Below are 23,909 nucleotides of genomic sequence, written 5' to 3'. Positions count from 1 at the left end.
TAGTGACTATTTCCTGAAGAGAATAGTGGTGAGTGGGGATAAGGAGAGTGGAAAATAACCACACAGTGGAGAAATCAGATCCTCTCAGTCTCAGTCATAATGATGCTATAGTTTTTTTTTTTAATATTTATTTAAAAGGAAGTGCAAGGGGCTGGCGCTGTGGCGCAGCGGGTTGATGCTCTGGCCTGAAGCGCCGGCACTCCATATGGGCTCTGGTTCTGGTCCCGGCTGATCCACTTCCCATCCAGCTCTCTGCTATGGCCTGGGAAAGCAATGGAGGATGGCCCTAGTCCTTGGGCCCCTGCACCCACGTGGGAGACCCGAAGGAAGCTCCTGGCTCCTGGTTTTTGATTGGCACAGCTCCAGCCGTGGCGGCCAATTGGGGAGTGAACCATCAGATGGGGTATCTCTCTCTCTCTCTCTCTCTCTCTCTTCTGTGACTTTCAAATAAATAAATATATCTTTGGGGGAAAAAAAAGGCAGTGCAAAAGAGACAGCAGGAGAGACAGAGACCAGGGGAGAAATCTTGCATCCACTGGAAGATTCACCCTCCAAATGCCTCAACAGCCAGGGTGAGGCCAGGACAAAGCCAAGGCTTAGGAATTCCATCTGAGTCTCCACGTGGCTGGGAGAAAGGGAGGTACTGGGTCATTAATTGCTGTTTCCCAGACACATCACCAAGAAGCTGGATTGCAAGCAGAAAGTAGCTGGAATTCAAACAGGATCTGCTATAAGGGATGTGGGCATGGGAGCTCTGCACTACCATGGTCAACCTGTAGGGATGTAGTTTTTATGCTGATATAATGCAAATTACTCAAGTAGCATTCTTTCTCAGACCACTAACTCCCATGTAACCAAAAGAAATTCATATACACACACACGCACACACATCAAAATTGAGGAATATTTTTAAAAGTCTCTGATTATAATTCCTTAAAATGTTAAGGTCGGGGGCCTGCACTGTGGTATTTTGGGGTAAGCCTCCACCTGCAGCACCTGGATCCTATATGGGTGCCAGTTCAAGTCCTGTCTGCTCCTCTTCCAATCCAGCTCTCTGCTATGGCCTGGGAAAGCAGTGGAAGATGGTCAAAGTACCAGGGCCCTGCACCCGTGTGGGAGACCCAGAAGAAGTATCTGGCCCTGGCTTCAGACTAGCACAGTTCTGGCCCTTGTAGCCATTTGGGGAGTGAGTCAGTGGATGGAAGACCTCTCTTTCTCTCTCTCTGCCTCTGCCTAACTGTAACTCTGCCTTTCAAATAAATAAATAAATCTTTTATAAAAAAGAGAGAGAAAAGAAAATTTTCTCCCTCAAAATTTCTGTCTTCATTCTATTCATTTTTAAAATATAAAGTGTATGAACTGGCACTGATACTGATTTGTTTATTAATATTTCCCGTATAAATAAGCCTTGTGCCTTTTGGGTTCTTGCCATGAATTCAGAGAATTCTGAATATTGCCTCAAATAGACCAGGCAGCATGGCAAGTTTTTAAGCTTTTTATTCAATGACAGAAATGCACAGGGAGAAAGAAAAGTCCGGAAATTAAGTTGGGGTATCTACTGAGCAAAAAGCAAGCCTTGAGCCACGTGCAGCGAGCATTTGGTTAAGAGCAGTTACAAGGAGCTTATCACAGGCAGCAAAGCTAAGATCTGAAGGGCATGTGCCGAAAAGGCTCAGAGTAACAAGGACAAAAAAGATCCATAATGGTGAAAAAGGATGAGGAAAAGAAAAGAGGGCTGGGCCCACTTAGTTTCAGGCCTTTAATCCACTTCTCAAGGGGGTGATTATTTAGCCTGATTGGCAGGTGGGTGCGCAAGTGTGGTCAGGAAGGGGCATGAGATCACACAGGGGAGTGGTGAAGGCATGGTCTTCCAGCTCACAACTCTAATCAAATTTATCCCATCTGCCTGCCTACATTAGCACTGTGACAATGAGTAAACCAGTAACTTACCTATTTCAGTCTGTTTTCCTAAAAGTGTAAAAACTTCCCAGTTGCTCAGTAAGAAATTAAAAATTAAAACATTCGGCCGGCGCCGCGGCTCACTAGGCTAATCCTCCGCCTAGCGGCGCCGGCACACAGGGTTCTAGTCCCGGTCGGGGAGCCGGATTCTGTCCAGGTTGCCCTTCTTCCAGGCCAGCCCTCTGCTGTGGCCAGGGAGTGCAGTGGAGGATGGCCCAGGTGCTTGGGCCCTGCACCCCATGGGAGACCAGGAAAAAGCACCTGGCTCCTGGCTCCTGCCACCGGATCAGCGAGGTGCGCCGGCCGCAGCGCACCGGCCGCGGCGGCCATTGGAGGGTGAACCAACGGCAAAAAAAGGAAGACCTTTCTCTCTGTCTCTCTCTCTCACTGTCCACTCTGCCTGTAAAAAAAAAAAAAAATTCTTTATAACTTTCAATGTATAGTTGTGTTGTTTTTCTGAAAGTAAAGCTTTTACTGAGGCCGGCACTGTGGAGTAGCAGGAAAAGCCGCCGCCTGCAGTGCTGGCATCCCATGTGGGCTCCGGTTCAAGTACCAGCTGCTCCACTTCTGATCCAGTTCTCTACTATGGCCTGGGAAAGCATGTAAGAAGACCCAAGTCTTGGGCTCCTGCACCTACGTGGGAGATCTGGAAGAAGCTCCTGGCTCCTGGCTTCGGATCAGCCCAGCTCTGGCCCTTGCGGCCAATTAGGGAATGAACCAGTGGATGGAAGACCTCTTTCTCTCTCTCTCTCTCTCTCTCTCTGCCTCTCCTTCTCTCTCGGTGTAACTCGGACTTTCAAGTAAATAAATAAATCTTAAAAAAAAAAAGAAAGCAAGTTCTTTTTTTAGTTTTTATTATTATTTTTTTGACAGGCAGAGTGGACAGTGAGAGAGAGAGACAGAAAGGTCTTCCTTTGCCATTGGTTCACCTTCCAATGGCCACCGCGGCCGGCGCACCGTGCTGATCCGAAGCCAAGAGCCAGGTGCTTCTCCTGGTCTCCCATGTAGGTGCTGGGCCCAACACCTGGGCCATCCTCCACTGCCTTCCCAGGCCACAGCAGCGAGCTGGCCTTGAAGAGGGACAACTGGGACAGAATCCGGCGCCCCGACAGGACTAGAACCCGGTGTGCTGGCGCGGCAAGGCGGAGGATTAGCCTATTGAGCTGCGGTGCCGGCCGGAAAGTAAGTTATTTAGCTGGTTCACTTGTCAATTGTTCACAGCAGCCAGGCCTGAGCCAGGCCAAAACTGGGAGACAGAAAATCCAGTCTCCCAGGTAGGTAGCAGCTACTCACCTAATTTGGTCAGCTACTTCCTCCTAGAATCTGCATTAGTGGAGAGTTCAAATGGGTGTGCGCGGTCAGGACATGAACCCAGCTACTATGATGTGGAACATAGGTGTCTTAACCACTAGACCAAATGCTCACTACACTACTTTTAGAAATACTTAGAATGTGATTGACCTGGATGACCTGACCAGCTGTATGAAGCATGCTCCTTTGGTCTCTCCAGCAGCTGTGTTCATAGTTGGACACAGTTTGACTTTCCCAGATAGAGGGGACATTTTTTGGAAGCAAAGCCTATACAAACAGCTGTGTTCATTTTTCATCTTATTCAAGTGCATTTCTTATTTTATGCAGTGGGATGGCTTTATTTAATATGTATTCTGCTTTATAATCTGAGCCAATACCTGTTTCAATACCATCCACAATGAAGGAGAAGTGCCATAGAGTTGGTCAACCCATCCAGGGCTGGTTTTGTCTACATATATGATTTTTAAAAATGTATAATCAAGAGCAACATTATGACTAGCCAATAAATAGGTTATTCTATTCTGTTACTACTGTTTTCAGTAATACAGCCCTGATTATTTACTGAATCCACATCAGTTTTAAAATATGGTCCAAAAATGTTTTGTACAATGATTCCTCCTACAATTCTTACCTCATTCAAGTTATATTTCATTTTATAGCTTAGATGAAAGTAGAGGTAGAGATAGAACACTTAATATATTAAAATATTAACAATTATTTAAGTGAAGAATAAATATTAAGTCATTGTCATTTGGTAACTTTTTATAGATATAAACTTTTGAAATGTGAAGTATTGTTTTACAATTTTTTTTTTTTAATGAGAGAGAGGGAGAGAGAGAGAAAGTCTTCCTTCTGGTGGTTCACCCCCCAAGTGGCTGCTACAGCTGGTGCGCTGTGCAGATCCAAAGCCAGGAGCCAGGTGCTTCCTCCTGGTCTCCCATGCAGGTGCAGGGCCCAAGCACTTGGGCCATCCTCCACTGCCTTCCTGGGCCACAGCAGAGAGCTAGACTGGAAGAGGAGCAACTGGGACAGAACCTGGTGCCCCGACTAGGACTAGAACCCAGGGTGCCGGTGCCACAGGCGGAGGATTAGCCTAGTGAGCTGCAGCGCCGGCCCTAATTTTACAAATTTTAAAAACAAATTAAAATGAGGAATTTATAGAACCAAATAGCAATATTGGGTGATGGTAATGCATGAACCTTAAATTAATGCTATTTGAGTCGCCTACTTTAAATTATTAGACAACTGAAGCTATTTAAACATTGGGTATTTGATGACAAAAAGGAATGTTTGTGGATTTTTTGTTTGTTTTTCTGTTTAGGTCTGATACTGGTTTTGCATTTATACCATTTAACATCCCTCTAATTTGAGAGCTACTTGTTGAAAGATTTACAGACAAAATGATATGAAGCTAGGAATGTTCTTTAAAATTATCTGAGGCAATTCAGGCATTTTGGAGCAGCAGGTTAAGTTCATTGTTGGGATGGCCACATCCCAAAATGCAGTGTCTGGTTCAAGCCCTGGTTTCTGATGCAGCTTCCCATGATGTATATGGGAGGCCCTTGGTAATGGCTCAACTACTTGTGTTCCTGACACTTTGTGGGAGACTCATGAAGTTTCTATTTCCTGACTTCAGCCTAGCCAAGCACTGATGTTGTAGGCATTTACGAAGAAAACCAGCAGATGAATGATCTCCCCCAGTCACACTGGACCACCATCACTCTGCCTGTCAAGTAAATAAATATATCTTTAAGAAATTATTTGTGGCAGGAAAAAGGATAGGAAATGGAATAGGATAGGAGATGGAATTCACCTTGAGTTGATAATCGTTGAAGGTGAATTGTGAAATCTTGGGCATTATTATAATCTTTCTTATGTGTTTAGAAATTCACAAATAATTCAGTGCTGTAGACCAGACTATTTAGAGTCAAATATGCTCATTTACTGATTATATCCTGGAGCTGGTTACTTAACATGCATGAGCTTTAAAATTCTCCCCTGTAATTTGAGGACATGTTTAGAATAGACATTTGTATGATTTTAATCAGGAATAAAGGCATTAATAATTGAAATACTTAATCAGTGGTTGACCCTAAATAAGCACTGAGTAAATGTTAGCTTACCATTTTATCTTCAAATTAGCTGAAGCTAATATTTTTTAAGGGTGTAATTTACATAGAAATCTGTTTCACTCTAAATGTTTTCCTTTGTAGACAGAATAAGAAGGAGAATGTTATTGCTTCCCTGCAGTAATATCAATCTTAAGAAATACAAAATTTTACACAATATAAATAATCAAATTTTTAAAGAGAGAAAGTAGTTTACCATAATATAATTAATGGAGAAACTCTACTAGTTTATCAAGAATTTTCTCTTAGTTCTAAAAGCTAATTCAGCTTTGATCCAAAAATATTACCATTATAATTCCTATTATGTCTGGTTCATATGCTTTGGCTATAAAGATATTATCTAATTTTTGTCTCATTTAAATTTCCTGGTTCACAAAGTATTTTTGGAAGATTATAGTAAAATTCAGTAAGAAGTTCATAGCTATATGATTCGTTTTCATCTAACTTTTTTAACACATTGGACACAATCAAATGAAATAAGTTGCAAGAAGTTCACAAATTTAAGAATGCAAATTAATTAGTGACATTAATACAATGCTTTCACAAATTATTTAAATGATTTTGCAAATTATCATCCTTTGCTTTTTAGTGAATAAAACTTATAAGGCATAATAATGGATCACCATCTTTTAAATTGGAAAGTTGACTGTGTATTCATAGATTATGGTAAATTGTTGATTACTGCAAAGTAGTTATTCCAAATTTTAGCTAAATTTATTATGTGTTATGTTTGCACAAAGATGCAGTATGATAAAATAAGAGAAGTGCTTATCATTCATTAAATTACTGTTAAACGACTTACAGATTTTGAAGAAGTATTTTAAATATTTGAACCAGGACAATGGTGATTACTACAGAAAAGACTACATCATTTCATATCCAAATCCCAGTGCCTAAGATAGTGAGTGTTCTATAATATATATAATGCCTGAACATGTAGTGATTGTGGATTTTAAAGGAGTTGAGTATAAGGGAATTTATAAGTTCGAAACATAATATATTCACTGGCAAAGATTGTAGTTTAGAAATTCTTCACATCAGTAATTCAATGAAAGAATTGGCCAATGTTTCATCATGCAGAATTTATTCATGTCTGGCAACATTAACATTTAAGGAGGCATGAAATAGCAAGTAAATTTAGATTTAAGAAAACCAAAGAGCCACAGTCAAACATTTTGCTATTTGTGCTTTGTAAACAAAAGCTAATGATGACTGACTATATTTTTCATCTTTTCAGAGGTTTGGTTGTATAGCCTTACTGTGAGTTTGATGAATGCAATCACTTATATAGTTTAATCCTTTTCAGTTTAGATATACAACTTAAATAACTTGTAGAAAAACATCTTATTTTCCAAACAGTAGAGAATATTTCTTGATTTCTACTTAAATTTATATGACTCAAGATTAAAATTTTAGCCAAATGAAATCTTATTGAGATGAAAAAACATTGCTGTATAGTTAAGGAAACAGTATAAAAAATGAATATTTGTGCACCAATATTAACCTTCAACTGGGTAATATATTCAGATAGAAAACTTTTATTTTAATGAATTTATGCAGAAATCCATAGTTGAATCAACATAGATATCTGATTTTCATTTTTAAAATTATAATAGACCATAGGGACTTGTTAAGTCAGGGCTTCAGTTCCTTTCTATGGTTTACTTTACTTCTTATTTCACTATTCTTCTCATTTATTATCTTGACTTCTTTTGTTAATCTTTTATTTTTATCTAACTCAATTTATTCTGATTTAGTTTCTGGTATTTACTGTATATTTCTCTTTGTTGTATTCTGTTTCTAATCTATTTTGAACAGAATTTGAAAGCTGTTCAAATAAACTAAACTCAAGAGAGAGCTGATTGCTTCCTTCCTTTTATTTATCAGGACTACGCTGAGAAGGAGAATACTATCGCAAAAGCTCTGGAAGATCTGAAGGCCAATTTTTACTGCGAACTCTGTGACAAACAGTATTATAAACATCAGGAATTTGACAACCACATTAATTCATATGACCATGCTCACAAGCAGGTAAGGAAGAGATGTGCAGGAAAACAGTGGCCATTCTGAACTTTTGGAGTATGTTGAATTGTGAAGACTGTATAAGTATAATATTTTTATTTATTTTTTCTTTGACTTACCATTTTTAAAGATGTCATTCTGGGGTGATGATTTGATGACTTAAGGTAAAATCCCTTTTTTAAAAAAATGCACCAAAAGCAATGTTTGAGACAACTGGTCAACATAAAGGAAGACCATTCATTTGCCTTTTAATGAGTTATAGTGTTTTGAAAACAATATTCTGCAAGTTATGAGCCTCTGAATGTCCACAAATGTATGAGACTTTTGAATATTTTAATCGTTATTATATTTGTCATGTGTAAAGGAATTATATACATATGTTCATATATCACTTAACTATAGGGATATGTTCTGAGAAACATATCATAAGAGTGAGTATATCAATAAACACATCATGAGAGCAATTTCATCACTGTGTAGAGATCATATTGTGTTCTTAACATATACCAAGATGGGTACACCATCACTAAGAGATAGACCCTTAAGAGTATATACTGTCATTCACCAAAATGTCCTCGTGAGACTCTGACTATAGTTTGCAGCACACATTTTAGATTTAACTACTGTGAAAGAAGAAAAGGGGAAAGAATAGTTGATGTGCTAGAAATGATTCAGTGTTTTGATTTAAATCCATAGTTAACATGTATACAGCTTATGTTAATATTACTTTCATTTTACTATCATTTATAAATCCAAGGTTGATTTTTAGAAAAGTCTAAGGAGGAGGTTAAAACAACAATGATTTCAGAAAATAAATTAATTGTGATTCTGTTTTCTGACATGCTACATATTTACCAGTGCACCAACGTTTGCTGTTTAGCCGACTTTATATAACCATTTTAGGATCAGCTTATAAGTATTTTCTATGCAGCCATAACTCATGGATACAATCCACAGTATTCACTTTAGTGTTAATAAAAGATACATTTTAAAATAGATGAACCTACACTAACTTTCCATCAATATCAGAGTTATTTAGTCTAAGGGAAGAGTAATGGGAAAATGATCATGTTAAATGTTTACGAAGCAATGCTATGCATTTTATTTTGCATTTTTTATTTTCATTTTATTTTCCTTCCAGTCTTTAGTACAGACTAAGCTTTGTTTAGCAGTCTTTTGTAAGAAAATGGTTAGCCTTCAATTATATACATGAGCAAGTAATGCATACTTAGCTTATTATCTGTTCTTATTCTTTTGTTTCCTGGTCTATTATAGAGCCACTGAGACACTGGCTAAGGGAGATTTTTTTTTTCTTATTAAATTCCCATTTATTTATTTATTATTTTTTTTAGATCTGAACTTTAATTCTTTTTTTTTAAACTTTTATTTAATGAAGATAAATTTCCAAAGTACGACTTATGGATTACAATGGCTTCCCCCCCATACCGTCCCTCCCACCCACAACCCTCCCCTTTCCCACTCCCTCTCCCCTTCCATTCACATCAAGATTCATTTTCGATTATCTTAATATACAGAAGATCAGCTTAGTATACATTAAGTAAGTATTTCAACAGTTTGCTCCCACACAGAAACATAAAGTGAAAAATAATAGATGATTTTTTTTAAATGATGATGAAATCAGATCAGACCTATTGTCATGTTTAATCCCAGTGAGAGTCAAGTTGGGAATTGATAATTTCTTTCTTTCTTTTTTTTTTTTTTTTACAGAGGATCAGTTTAGTATGCATTAAGTAAGGATTTCAACAGTTTGCACCCCCATAGAAACACAAAGTGAAATATATTGTTTGAGTACTCGTTATAGCATTAAATCTCAATGTACAGCACATTAAGGATAGAGATCCTACATGAGGAGTAAGTGCACAGTGACTCCTGTTGTTGACTTTACCAATTGACACTCCCGTCTATGGCATCAGTAATCTCCCTCTGCTCCAGTCATGAGTTTCTAAGGCTATGGAAGCCCTCTGAGTTCTCCGACTCTTATCTTGTTTAGACAAGGTCATAGTCAAAGTGGAGGTTCTCTCCTCCCTTCAGAGAAAGGTACCTCCTTCTTTGAGGACCTGTTCTTTCCACTGGGATCTCACTCACAGAGATCTTTTGCCAGAGTGTCTTGGCTTTCCATGCCTGAAATACTCTCATGGGCTTTTCAGCCAGATCCGAATGCCTTTAGGGCTGATTCTGAGGCCAGAGTGCTATTTAGGACATCTGCCATTCTATTAGTCTGCTGAGTATCTCACTTCCCATGTTGGATCACTCTCCCCTTTATTTACTCCATCGGTTAGCGTTAGCAGGTACTAGACTTGTCTATGTGCTCCCTTTGACTCCCAGTCCCTCCACCATGACCAACTGTGAACTGAAATTGATCACCTGGAACAGTGAGATGGCATTGGGAGATGTTTTGACACAAATATTCCTATTTTTACATAAAGATACATGCATATGAATATATCATTTCTTGACAAATATTAAAATATATCACAAAATAATAATGAGTTTTGTTCTACAATTAGTGGCAATTTTTGGATAAAAAAATTCTGGAATGCTATTCCTAACCTGATACATATGAGAAAGTTGTTCCTTTGAGTATTTCTAGGTATTCAAAAGCACATGATAGATTAATGTATATGTTTCATCATGTATGGTAAGTGTTAGTGTCTCAAGAATATCTCACTAAGTATTAATATATTTTGCCCCCTGACCCCAAAGCATTATTCAGTCCTAAAGTTGTTTTGAAGATCAAGCTCTGGTTATCACATTTCCTCCTCTCTTTTTTAAAGATTATTTATTTGAGAGGTAGAGTTACAGAGAGAGGGGGAGAGATAGAGAGAAAGGTCTTCCACCTGCTGGTTCTTTCCCCAAATAGCAGCAATGGCCAGAGCTGGACAATCTGAAACCAGGAGCCAGGAGTTTCTTCCAGATCTCCCTTGTGGATACAGGGGCCTAAGCACTTGGGCCATCTTCCAGTGCTTTCCCAGGCCATAAGCAGAGAGCTGGATCAGAAGAAGAGCAGCCAGGACACAAACTGGTACCCAAAGGGGAAGCTGGCATCGCAGGTGGAGGCCTAGCCTATGCCACAGTGCCAGTCTGTCACATTTCCCTTTTAGCTTCTTATTCTTAGTGAATTTAGAATTATTCTGTAGTCAGCCCTAAAGTTGTTTTGAAGATCAAACTCTAGTTATCACATTCTCTTTTTACCTCCTTCTACACAGTGAATTTGGGATTCTCTGTATATTTTGTAAAGATTCATTCATTTATTTGAAAGTCAGAGTGACAGAGTGTGTAGAAAAAAGAAATATCTTACATGTGCTGATGCATTCACCAAATGGTAGCAATGGTGGGGCTGGGCTAGGCTGAATCTAGTAACCTGGAACTCTATCTGGTTTCCCATGTGCATAGCAGGAGCCCAAATACTTAGGCCATCTGCTGCTGCTTTCTCAGGCACACTATCGGGGAGCAGGATAGGAAGTAGAGCAGCTGGGAATGGAACCAGCGCTCAGATATGAGATGCAGGCATAGCAGGCAGTGGTTTAAGTTACTGCCCCATATTTTCTATATTCTGCATAGGTCACCTCAGGTATTCCTGCTGGGTCTGGCTTGGTATTTTGAAAATCTAGAGGCTGATCTTTGACAAAGTTCAGGGGCATCAATCACTATGGATAGATAACACCATCAAAACTCTTACGAACTCTGGTCAGCAGCACAGTTGGAACATGTGCTGATGTTACAAGAGCTGCAGAAACTTAAACTCTATATGAACATTGTATCCTGTTCCCCGAGAGCAATGGAACGCCCTTGAGGGTGTCTTCCTAGAGAATGCTGCTTTTTCTGAACAAAGATGTCACCACCATGACAGCTGTCAATGTTTCCATCATATGACTACCACATCTTGAGCACTGTGAATGAAGCTGAGAGGGACACAGACTGGGATGCCCAGTATAGATTTTTGTCTCCTTAGAAATTGAAACTGGTATATAAAAAACAAAACATAAAACTACCTGCTGTCTGTCAATGGCTGGGCCTAACACTTGAAATGATAGATCTTGTTAAGTAGGTAAGTCCTTTGAAAAGCTGAGAAAGCTGGTTTGCAAAAAGAAAGAAACAAATGCACAAGAAAATTGATATGCCAGTGACCATGTCAAAAGAGAGGGGTTTGGGAGAGAGTATGGAAATAGCAACTTGATTACCAATTATTTTCCGAATCCTAAGAACAGTCCATCCTACAACTTATTCTATGACCCTGTCCTTGAGTTCTGAGAGTTATTTTAGCTTGCTACTAATAATTATACTTAAAATAATAGCTTATCTTGATGCTTGCTATTAGTTGTAAAGAACAACAAGAATTTTTCTTCATAAAACACAAAGCTAGTCAAGCATTAGGCCAAGATTTTTTGTTTCTCATAGCAAACAGCATTGTAAGTCCATATTACCAGCAGTTAACTTTCTTTCAGGTAAATCTACATGCAATTTGGATACTTCTTACATGGATTAAAATAAAAGCAGGGAGTAATCCTCTGCCTGCGGTGCCGGCACACCGGGTTCTAGTCCCGGTTGGGGTGCCGGATTCTGTCCCGGTTGCCCCTCTTCCAGGCCAGCTTTCTGCTTTGGCCTAGGAGTGCAGTGGAGGATGGCCCAAGTGCTTGGGCCCTGCAACCTCATGGGAGACCAGGAGAAGCACCTGGCTCCTGGCTTCAGATCAGCGCAATCGCCGGCCGCGGCAGCCATTGGAGGGTGAACCAACGGCAAAGGAAGACCTTTCTCTCTTGTCTCCCTCTCTCTCTCTCACTGTCCACTCTGCCTGTCAAAAAAAAAAAAAAAAAAAAAAAAAGCAGGGAGATCAATCTAATGCATTCATTCCCTGCAGAGATTTGATTACCAGGGCCAATGGGTGAAGAAAAAAGGGAGGATGATTTACTATTTTAATGAGTGCTACCTCTGTCATTTACCAGCTATGTGGCCTTGGGCTGAATAATCAAAGGCTCAGTGAACTCAGCTCTTTGTTCTTAGGGAAATTAAATGCTAAAATACACACGAATATACTTTACAGATAACTTGGATAATAGGAAAAGCTTCAAATTTTAACTTATTTTAATTATTGCTTTATAAAATTTCTTTTCTCTCAGGATATTTTGGATGCTGACAGTATGCCTTTGAGACTACCCATTATTTAGGCTTGCCATGGAGGATCAATTTTGTTTCATATAGGCTAATAGAGTTTAAAACACATCTAGGTAATCTTGACCCAAGTGCTGTTTTATTTGCCTCTGTATCTGCAAATCTGCTTTGGAAAAATATATATTCTTTTGAATCTGAATTCAAAGGAAAGCACTTTATTTTTTTTTTTTTGAAAGTCTCTCTCAAGCACCTATCACTATGTCTTATAAACAGAAGGTTAAGAAGAGGAAGAAATATGGGTTTTACAAAGCTGATTACAATAATTCATAATTTAGGGTACATTTTTATATATGCTTTTAAAAACTTTGTAACTCCAAAGCTTTTGGACTGTAACTATCTAAGGGATGAATAATTGTGGGTATGTCTTCTAACCTCACAGCATCTAGTGCAACATCTTGCATAATTCAAACATCCAATCAATGCTTCTCACATAAATAAGTGTGTCAAGGTGACAGTCAAAATTCATTTTGAGGAGCCAGTGTTGTGGAGTAGTGAGTAAAGCTGCCGCCTGTGTTGCTGGTTCCTGTCCTAGCTATTCCACTTCTGATATAGCTCCCTGCTCATAGCCTGGGAAAAAGCAGCAGAGTATGGTCCAAGTGTCTGGGCCCCTGCCACCCACACAGGAGACCTAGATGAAGCTCCTGGCTCTTGGCTTCAGCCTGGCCACGCGCTGGCTGTTGCAGCCATCTTGGGAATCAACCAGTAGATGGAAGGTCACCCTGTCTCTCCATCTGTCTTTAAAACACTGACTTTCAAAATAAATGAATAAATCTTAGAAAACTTCATTTTGAGATTTTGTAATATCTTATTTTTATTGTAGGATAAGAGTTTTCAAAGATAATTTATTCACAGGTTTAAACTTACATAAAACTGTGTGGAAGAAGAAATCTGTGAATGAGGATGTGGTGGTGCTTAAAAGAGGAAGGAGTTTTCTTTAACTGTTTCCTCATTCACAGAGATTCACGTATCATAACAGTAAGGCTACCAATGATTTTAGAAATTTAAATAACACATAATATGCATAGTCAACAAAGTTCTTCATATACATAAAACTATTTAACCTTGATGTTTATATTGCAAATTATCAATTTTCGGTAGGACAACATGATTAAAAGCGTGTAGCACCTTCAGGAACACCTGGGGGAGTTCACTTTTTTTTTTTTTTTTAAGATTTACTTATTCATTTGAAAGGCAGAGGCAGAGGCAGAGAGAGAGATCTTCCATCCACTGGTTCACTCCCCTGATGGCCACAACGGCCAGAGCTGCACCAATCTGAACCCAGGAACCAGGATCTTCTTTTGGGTCTCCCACGTGGGTGTTCAGGGTCCATCTTCTACTGCTTTCCCAGGCCATAGCAGAGAGCTGGATCACAAATGGAACAGCCAGGACATGAACTGGCACCCATAGGGGATGCCGGCACTGCAGGCAGCAGCTTTACTCTCTATGCCACAGCACCGGCCCAGGAGTTCACTTTTATCAGGGTAGCACAAAAGATACTTCAAAAGACCTCTCTAAATACATATTCCTTGTTACAAATTTGTTATGAAATTGCTGAGTTTCTAGATAGTATGATATCTGCAAAGAGTCACCCCACCACCATGGGAAGCTGAAGATCATGCAGCTACTGGCTATACCTGGACCTTCATAGCAATCACTTACAAACTTTGATTGGAATGGAAATGCCATTATGAGCTTTGCAGTCTGGAAAATAGAAACGTGGACAGAACTTTGTAAACTTGGAGTCTTCAGGGTTAAGATGAACATTGCCCTAGATCCTGACTGAAATATACAAATTACAATTAGGTAAAACGTAATCTCAATTTAGATTTTCTAAATCTTTGTGAACTTTTATCTTGCTAATAACACTCAGTGGAAAATCAGTTTTTTTTTTTTTTCCCCTAGTCCTCCAGGGTTCTATTTCTGTGACTGTATATAGGGATTTCAACTAGTTTACTTTTATTGGCCTTTTTGAACCTAAGTTTCAAAGTTTTCAAAGTCATTAAGTATAATGAATAGTTAAGGCCTGTGTATCCATCATAAGTTTACCTAATTCTCAATTGTACATTTTCTAAGTGATACTATCCCTAAAAAATGAATAATTTCCAGTAAAGTCCATGTCTAGTCACTGAGTTAAAAAATAAATTTAAAAAAACGGGATACTCAGGATCAGACAAAGAGGAAATATTTTCCTCTAACCATTTTACCTGTTCATCTGCTCTCAAAGTAAAGCCACACTGTGTCTGTCCTTTCACCTGACAGCCTGTGGGCAATTCAGAGTCATTTTCGCCATAAGAGATTGTCACACTGATGCTATGAAGAGATAGAAAAGGGAATGATTGCCTTATTGCTGCTGCCCCTCCAACATCTTGGTTTTTGCTTTAGTGGCTGCAATGTGACTGACACACCTCCCAAAAGGCACTGAAGTGACCTTCACCTCAGCGAGTGGAGATTCAGTGCCTTGGAGCATGCTGTGTTGTTCTGCTCCAGAGGAGTCAGGGTCAGGGCAGCTTGTTGGAATGCGCTGTTCCTACAGGGATTTCTATTGCTAGAGAAATGAAATGGCTTTATTCCCAAGTTTGAACATTTCCTAATAATTTAAACTACTGCTCAGTGATCTGACACTTAAGAAGGAAAATACTCCTGATATTTGGGTGTAAATATACATCTGTGCATCAGTACATAAAAGTTGATTTTAAAAATAAGAGCTCTGAATGGGGCAATGCAGAATACAATTGCTTTAGATGCTTCAGATGTCTTCCCTGGTTTATGCTTGTGTGTGTGTGTGTCTGTGTGTGTGTCTGTGTGTTGTGACTGTCAACTGAATTTTACTCTTTTCATGGTTTTTCTTTTTAATCATTGTCAGGATTTTTCTCACAGAACAAGGAAAGAACATACAATTGCTTCTACATATCCTGCAGCCACCAAAATTTGCTGTCTCAAAAGAAACACATGCACACACACATAGCTCTATCTATCTATCTTTCTATCTATCTATCTATCTAATAGTTAATCATGAATTTGCCCTGTTTTGACATTTCCTATTCAAAGCCATGATTCTTAAAGAACTAAACTGTGGAATTTGCTTTGAGAATGTGCAGACTCCAGGTAAAAGAGTAGTACATTCTAGTATCTGAACTGATTCCAACTTTTGTAAACCTTCACCTAATCAATTTCAAGTCTTCTTCTTTGCTTTCCATCCTCCAATTGCTAAGGACTATTCTTGGTGTTGAAGGTCAGGCAAAAATCAGGAATAAAAACAAATATATTTCCTCTGCTTTATTTAAATATAATTGTGTGACTCTCCCCTCAAATATTCAAAAATCGCAAGAAAGAAATACACTTAATCTTAGAAGTTTCATTTTATGAATGACAATTAAGCACTTCTATGCAGAACAAAAAGGTTTGATCTATTTGTGTTGTCATCATAAAAAACTTGATTTGTTTAAATCAAACTATAAGAAAATAAATTAGAATCAATGTTATGTGTTGTTTATTTTTATTGGTATTCACTTTTGGAAGCATATTTTTCTAATACTGTAGTAATAACTTGGTTGACATCAATTAAGTTATGTGCTTTATTTTATTATTTTATTTTTATTGCACTTTGTTAATAATAATGATTTAGCAAGTATATGTTCTAAGAATATGTGTACTTTGGGTACTAGCTTACGTATTTATCATATTTAGATAAAGTTACACTTTGATTTAATGTAAAGAAGTTGATACATTCTGTGAATTATTCACTAAAGAATTAAATATTTAAGAAGAAAATTGACTCAAAAAGATAAATATGTAATATTCAGGATTAATATAGGTGAGAATTTGGGAACAGAATTTCCTCAAAGTAAATTTTTTATTACCTTCTACTAATCCTGTCTATCTACTGAAAGGATGATTTTATAATATATTTCAAGATTCTCCTGGCATCTCTTGAAACTAAGATGTCAAGATTTCTGTTCTCTATGATAGGAGATGGACTGGGAATTGAGCAAAGAAACTTTCATTCTAGTTGAATGTTAGAACCATTCAAAGATGTGTAAGTAGTAAACACAAGGTCAGGTACAGGTCTGTGGTACATTTCTCATGTTAGAATCTTTCTGGTTGATTATAATATGAGCCCAGGATTGAAAAGGAGGGTGGGCCAGTGCTGCAGCTCAATAGGCTAATCCTCCACCTAGCGGTGCCGGCACACCGGGTTCTAGTCCCGGTTGGGGCACTGGATTCTGTCCCAGTTGCCCCTCTTCCAGGCCAGCTCTCTGCTGTGGCCTGGGAAGGCAGTGGAGGATGACCCAAGTGCTTGGGCCCTGCACCCCATGGGAGACCAGGAGAAGCACCTGGCTCCTGCCTTTGGATTAGCATGGTGCGCCAGCCGTGGCAGCCATTGGAAGGTGAACCAACAGCAAAAGGAAGACCTTTCTCTCTGTCTCTCTCTCTCACTGTCCACTCTTCCTGTCAAAAATAAATAAATAAATAAAAATAAAAGAAAAGGAGGGTGACAATCAAGAGTCATGAGGCTCCTGTTTAAATTGCCACCAGATGACATGTTTGTATCCCTCTGTGATGCTGAGTACAAAGAAGAGCAAAAGTAAATTCTTTTACCAGAACAATTGGTTCAAAAATACCATAAAGACAATAGAGACGCTAAGAGAATGAAGAGAGCAGCCAAGCAAATGTGCTGTGATTTCCTCTCTCCAGGGAATGACCTAGAGAGAGTGTATTGCATTACAAAGACAGGGAGAAAGTAAGTATTCTAGAAAAAGAATATCTTTTAGGCTAATTGATTCCCAGCTATTTTGAATGCAGTCAATATATCAAACTGCATTTGGTGGTAGAATCTGTTTAAGCAAAGAGCTTTGCTAGTTGACCTATCCAAAATGCTGTGGCTAAGTATGCCGTCAATTTGCCAAGTAATTTCTTCTTACCCTCTTGAGGGGGACTCCGAAGGCAGTCAGTTTGAGAACAGGTGATCTTGTTAGGGTATGGATTCATGTAACTTGCCTGGGCCAATGAGCAGGTGGGATGCATAAGTAGACTCAGAGATATCCGTCTTGTCAGTAAGAGCTATTATGTAGATGAATTTGAGATACCTAAGGAAGGCTTCTGAGTACTCATCCAGAGCAGGAAAAAAGCATACAGTGGGATACACTAGCAATGTGGAGCAATGGAGGCAGCAAAGTGACTAGAGAAATTGAGTGTATGGACATTGGTTGCCAATAAAACATGTAAACAGGAACCTACTACCCAACCCAGAGACTAAAAATAATGAGAAAGGACAAGAATAAACCCAAAATGAAATATATGCAGCAGTTATCCCCCAAAGACTTGTCATTAGGAAATTATCTATTTAAATAAGGTTCAGGGTAGTAGTCATATTCTACTACCCAGGTGTAGGCAGCTCAGGGAAATGGAAAGGTGATTTAAGAATATATAAAAGCATAAATATCTTTCCACGTCTGCAATATAATATGCAGAAAATTTTCACGCGGATACATATTTTACTCATAGGTATTTCTTTTTTTTTTTTTTTTTTTGACAGGCAGAGTGGACAGTGAGAGAGAGAGACAGAGAGAAAGGTCTTCCTTTGCCGTTGGTTCACCCTCCAATGGCCGCTGCGGCTGGCGCGCTGCAACCGGCACACCACGCCGATCCGATGGCAGGAGCCAGGTACTTATCCTGGTCTCCCATGGGGTGCAGGGCCCAAATACTTGGGCCATCCTCCACTGTACTCCCTGGCCACAGCAGAGAGCTGGCCTGGAAGAGGGGCAACCGGGACAGAACCGGCGCCCCGACCGGGACTAGAACCCGGTGTGCCGGCGCTGCAAGGCGGAGGATTAGCCTAGTGAGCCGCAGCGCCGGCCCACTCATAGGTATTTCTAATAATACAAATATGTCTTCATATTTTTCAAACTATAAAATTGACTAAACCCTATCCAAAATACCATAGTATTTTAAATTAAACTTGATAATGAATAAATAAAAATCAAACAGTTTAGGAATGTTTCACTCTATAAAACTTGCTTGATAATTTGAACATTATCTATGTTTAAGCATAAGACCAACTATCTCATTTAGAAGTTACCAACTAATACGTTAAACATAACTTATTTCAATAATCTGGATAACTTGAGAATAAATTATGCATATATTTCTACAAACAGAAAATACCTCATGAAATACTAAATGGAGAACAAGATAAGTATATGCATATATACATTGCAATGCATATGCATTCTTCCTTTATCCAGGAATATAAATAGATGCAGTCTTGGTCATTTGAAGCTGGAAATACTTCCAATAATTAGTATCTCCATGAGCAGCTTTTCTAAAGGAGAATTCTAGAAAAATTTAAATCACTGAAATTATATATATAAATGGTTTCTTTATTATTATCACATCCTTTGATAGCAGAATAGAGTGATGTTTGCAACTCCATTTCAAATAAATATTTCCTTTCTTGCAATAACAGTTTTTCTTTTTGCCAAATGTTCAGCATCTCTGTGCTTTTCCAAATTGCCATAGATATGTTATTTTTTTTTTAATCTGGACTTTAGGGAAGCTACAAAATGGGTAATCAAATTGCAAACCATTGTGTCATCATTGTGTCATCAATTCTTCATATGCTGAGATTGGTTTACATCATAGTAATCATTATTCTTTGAACAGACCATTTTTGAGATGTCATGAATCTTAGCCTGTTCTTTGCCACTGTAACAGAAGACCTGAGTCTGAGTTATTTATAGTGAATAGAAATATATTGGCTCACTATTGTGGAGGCTGATAGGTCCAAGATCAAAGGGTCAGTGTCTGACAGGGGTAATCTTGCTGTGTCATCCGGAGTCAGAAGGGCAAGAGACAGGAAGATAGGGCTGATCTTGCCCTTTTATAGCAGCATCAATCACACTCATAAGGGTGGAGCCCTTAGGACCTCATCACCAGTTAAAGGTCCCACATCATAGTGCTGTTGTCATAGCAATTAAATTTCAAAATGAGTTTTGGAGCAGACAAATATTCAGATGATAGCACCATGTATAATTATTGCACTATTGTTGTTTAGACCTCAAGGTGACTCTAACAATTGTATTATACGAAAGACAATAAGTAAGCTCAAAAAGCTTAGGTTGTTCTGATAGTTGTACCATGTAATCCCAGCAACTTTCAACTAACCACATCTTGCAAATATCACTCATAATGTCACTCTTTTTTTTAACATTCCATAAGGTAAAACTGTTAATTTTGCTTACTCTTTTATCCTAAACATTTAATAGGCAGTCTAGCTCATGATGATATTTAATAAGTATTTATTGAAGAAACATTAATGAATAAATGAAAAGATTATTGCTTGTTTTTAAGACAAAATGAATGGTCAGTGACAGATGAAGCAAGACGATTAGACACACGAAAGAGGCTTTGATCACAGCGGTGACTGTAGAGATGGAGACGTGTGACTCTCCAGGAGGAATGCTTTCTGAGTGGCAGCAGCAAGACTTTGAATAGATTGGGTATTAGAGGCAAGGGGAGGAAATAACAATCTAATGCCCAGATTTCTGGCATGAATATCAGCTAGATAGATAGTGATGCCATATACGGAAACAGACAGTTCTGTCACAGGAGATGAATGGACCAAAAATATCTAGGTAGATAATGCTTTCTTTCTTTTAGTGCTCTCCATGTGTTTCTCTGAACAACATTAATTCATACTGCCAATGGAGCAGAAGTCCTTAGAGGTTACATTTCAAGTTTTAACATATCTTCTAAATATTGACTCACTGAATCATCTTACTTTCATTTCTTCTCAGAGTATGTAACATATATAATTTCTATGTGATATCCAAATTTGATAATAAAAGCATACCAAATTTTATTTTAATGGTCATTGATTGATGTTTAAAGAGTAGTTCTCAAATTATGTTCTTAAAATTGTTGATGATATGCAATACCTGTAGACTTGTCAGAAATACAGAATTCTGTCCCCTGGTAGATTTCATGAATCAGAAATGCTGGGAATTTCTGGGGACCAATAATCTGTGTTTTATGCTATCAGATAATTGTCATGCAAGGTAATGATTGGAAACCACTGTTTTCAAACATTATGTCATGAGGGTGAGGGGTAACAGCATTGTGTTACAGTGAGTAAAGATACTACTTACAACACCAGCTACTAGGATTCCAATCCAGCTTCCTGCTAATGCATCTGGGAAGGTAGCAGCAGATGGCCCAAGTACTTGGGACCCTTCCACCATGTGCAAAATCAGGATGGAGTTCTTGGGTCCTTGCTTCTGCCTGTCCCAGACCTGATTCTGGCAGCAATTTGGGTAATGAACCAGTGGATGCTGATGTGGAAGATGGATCTTTCTCTGAGTGTGTGTGTTTGTGTGTGTGTGTGTGTGTGTGTGACTCTATCCTTAAATAAATCTTTAAAAAATAGTGTATCTGGGGCAGATGTTTGTTTCAGCAGACACTGTTTGGGATGCCCACATTCATGTCAGAGTGCATGATTCAAGTCCTGGATTCTTCATTTCTCCTCCTCCTCCTCCTTCTCCTCCTCCTCCCCCTCCCTCCCACCCCTCCTTCTCCTCCTTCCTTCCTCTTCTTTCCCTCCTCCTTCTCCACCTCCACCTCCTATATAGAGAAAGCAAGGCAAAGCTATTGAGACATGGCATCAAACAAGGATGTGTTGAAGAACAATAAACTAAGAACAGACTACTTTCTTTGTATAAAATGTGCTATTTTAAAGTAAATTAGATAGTAATGAAATTAAAATGAAGAATATCAGAAAATAGAAAAGGTTAAAATACTTGATGATTTGCCATCTTATGTGTGTTTTAGAAGCACATGCGATTTCCTTCCTTGTCTTAGGAAAATGTTTATAATTTTGTTATATAAAATTCATTCAGCATCAAATGTACCTTGGAAAATATTTAAATACCATTATTTCACATTAAATTATGATGATTAGCACAGAAAAGTAATGATACAGTTTGCCTTGAGGAGTAAAGCAGGATTTCAAATGAAGTGATCCAGGGGTTGAACCGGACCTCCATGTCACTTCCCTCCACTCATTTTATTCCTCTGCTCAGTTACTGAAAATCAAACAAATAAGAGCTTTACATTCAGTGCCCAGTGAAAGCATATACGAATTTATTTTCATGATATGGCCTGCTGTGACCCTGTCTTCTGTAAGGCAGCCTTCCTCTCAGGTCCCTTGCTCACTGCAGTTTTCTCATCTCACTGTCTGTTAGTAAGCATTCTGAGAATAAGAGCCTAACCCCAAAATGGGGTCTACAAATGGAAGAATTTTACCTGATTGCGTGCTACAGTGCTTACAGCTTGGACACCATTGTGGCAGAATTACAGGGAACCAGAGTTTCTTCCAAATTCTAAGAACTGCCTGAAAAAATTGAGCAATGTTTCAGACCCTGGACCCTCAGAGATTGTGTTGTTATTGTTGTTAATTTCTTTTCTTGATTGGAGGAGTATGAAAAGAAGAGAAAATGACAGAATGGGTAGAATATGAGGGAAGAGAGTACCTATCCTTACTTCTTGGTAAATCATGTCACTCTCATCTACTACTTTTTGTTCAAAGGCCAATTTAGATTTTATTATTTGTTATTTCTTTTCACATTTATTTCATTTAAAATGAAATGCATATGTGCAAAAATATATGTACAACTTTGAGATCTGATAAACATATTCATGTTTCTTTTTACAATTTTTATTTTATTGTTCATTTGCTTGAAAGGTAGAGCAATAAGCAAGAGCAAGAACAAGAGAGAGAGGGAGGGAGAGAGAAGGAGGGAGAAAGAAAGAGAGAGAGAGAGAGAGAGAGAGAGAGAGAGAGAGATATCTTTCATCTACTGTTAGCTCCCTAAATGCTTGCAACAACCTGGGCTGGGTAAGGCTAAATTCAGGGGGCTAAAGTGAGGATCCCCCCTGGTCTCACAGGTCTGAACACTGAAGCCATCACCTCCCATCTCCCTGCTGCATTAGCTAGAAGCTGGCATGGAAGCAGAGGAGCTGGAATTTGAAATGGCACTCTAATATGGGATGCAGATGTCCCAAGCAAAGGGTGAACTCAGGGCACCACAACACCTGTCCCACTCCCACTCATGTTTCTTTTATTCAAATATCAAATCCTTTTTCCCTTCCATTTGCCATGTCTGTGTATGTTTTTAGATGAATACAACTTTTTTAAACCACTTTATTCAATCCATCATTGTCAATAGCATTTGAAATTTTTATACAATTTGCATAATAATCATTTTTTTAAGATTTATTTGTTATTTACTTGAAAGTCAGAGGGAGGGAGAGACAGAAAGATCTTCCATCCACTGACTCATGCCCCAAGATTGCCTTAATGGCCAGGGCTGGGTCAGGCCAAAGCCAGGAACATGAGCTTCATCCATGTCTCCAGTGTGGGTGGCAAGGACCCAAACACTTGGGCCATTTTCTGCTGCTTTTCTCAGGCCATTAGCAGGGAGCTGGATTGGAAGTGGAGCAGCTGGACATCAATGGGAACCCATATGGGATACAGGCATTGTAGGTGTCTGCTTTACCCCACAATGCCTGCCCACTAACAAGCATTTTTATGGAGTGAAAATATCTCATCATGTACTATTTTTTTAAAGTTTACTTATTTATTTGAAAAGTAGGGAGAGAGAGAGAGAGAGAGAGAGAGAGAGAGAGAGAGAGAGAGGAGAGATCTTCTACCCACTGGTTCACACCTGAAAGGTCCCCCAAAACCAGCATCCAGGATCCAGGAACTCCATCTGGACCTACCGAGTAGATATCAGGGGACAAATTACTTGAGCCATGGTGTAGTATAAGGGTACTTATGTTCATGGAAATGTTCATAGAAAAATGGAATTAAAAAATAAAATAAGTAGTTTTTTTCACAATATGCATTTTCCACCAACTTTTGAAAGACCCATCATGTGCCTGGATTTCAGACCCAGCAAGACTGTTTGCTGCAATCCAAGGTGCAGATGAGAGTGATTTGAGAAATGGAATAGTGGTTTCCATGGTGAAGTGGGCAGATGTGCTGAAGGATTAGAATTTAGCTGTAAAAGGAAACTCAGCAAGGGCTTCAAGATTTTGTTTCTAAGTATGTAAGTGAATGATGCTGCAGAAAACTAAAAAGGATTTAGAATCAGGTATTTGGCTGTAGGTGTGTCAAAAGGTAGTTGCTTATCATAAACTTCAATAGAATGACTATGCAATTAGATGAAGTAGAATTTAAAGCTATAAAAATGATCGCCATCTAGAAAGCAAGTGAAAAGCAAAATGAATCCTTAGTATTTC

The 23,909-nt window shown here is 38.7% G+C and overlaps 1 protein-coding gene across 1 annotated transcript in view; it reads left to right on the top strand.

The window, feature by feature from the left end:
- The window catches only part of ZNF804A (zinc finger protein 804A), a 347,298-nt gene that overhangs the window by 283,509 nt on the left and 39,880 nt on the right, over window positions 1-23,909 (top strand). Inside the window, exon 2 of the mRNA XM_051849369.2 lies at window positions 7,287-7,430. Coding sequence (XP_051705329.2) covers window positions 7,287-7,430 — 144 coding nt within the window. The remainder of the gene's footprint in view (window positions 1-7,286; window positions 7,431-23,909) is intronic.

Source organism: Oryctolagus cuniculus, chromosome 3, assembly GCF_964237555.1.
Source record: "Oryctolagus cuniculus chromosome 3, mOryCun1.1, whole genome shotgun sequence".
Taxonomy (NCBI): Eukaryota; Metazoa; Chordata; class Mammalia; order Lagomorpha; family Leporidae; genus Oryctolagus; species Oryctolagus cuniculus.
This window is presented reverse-complemented; position numbering and strand designations above follow the sequence as displayed.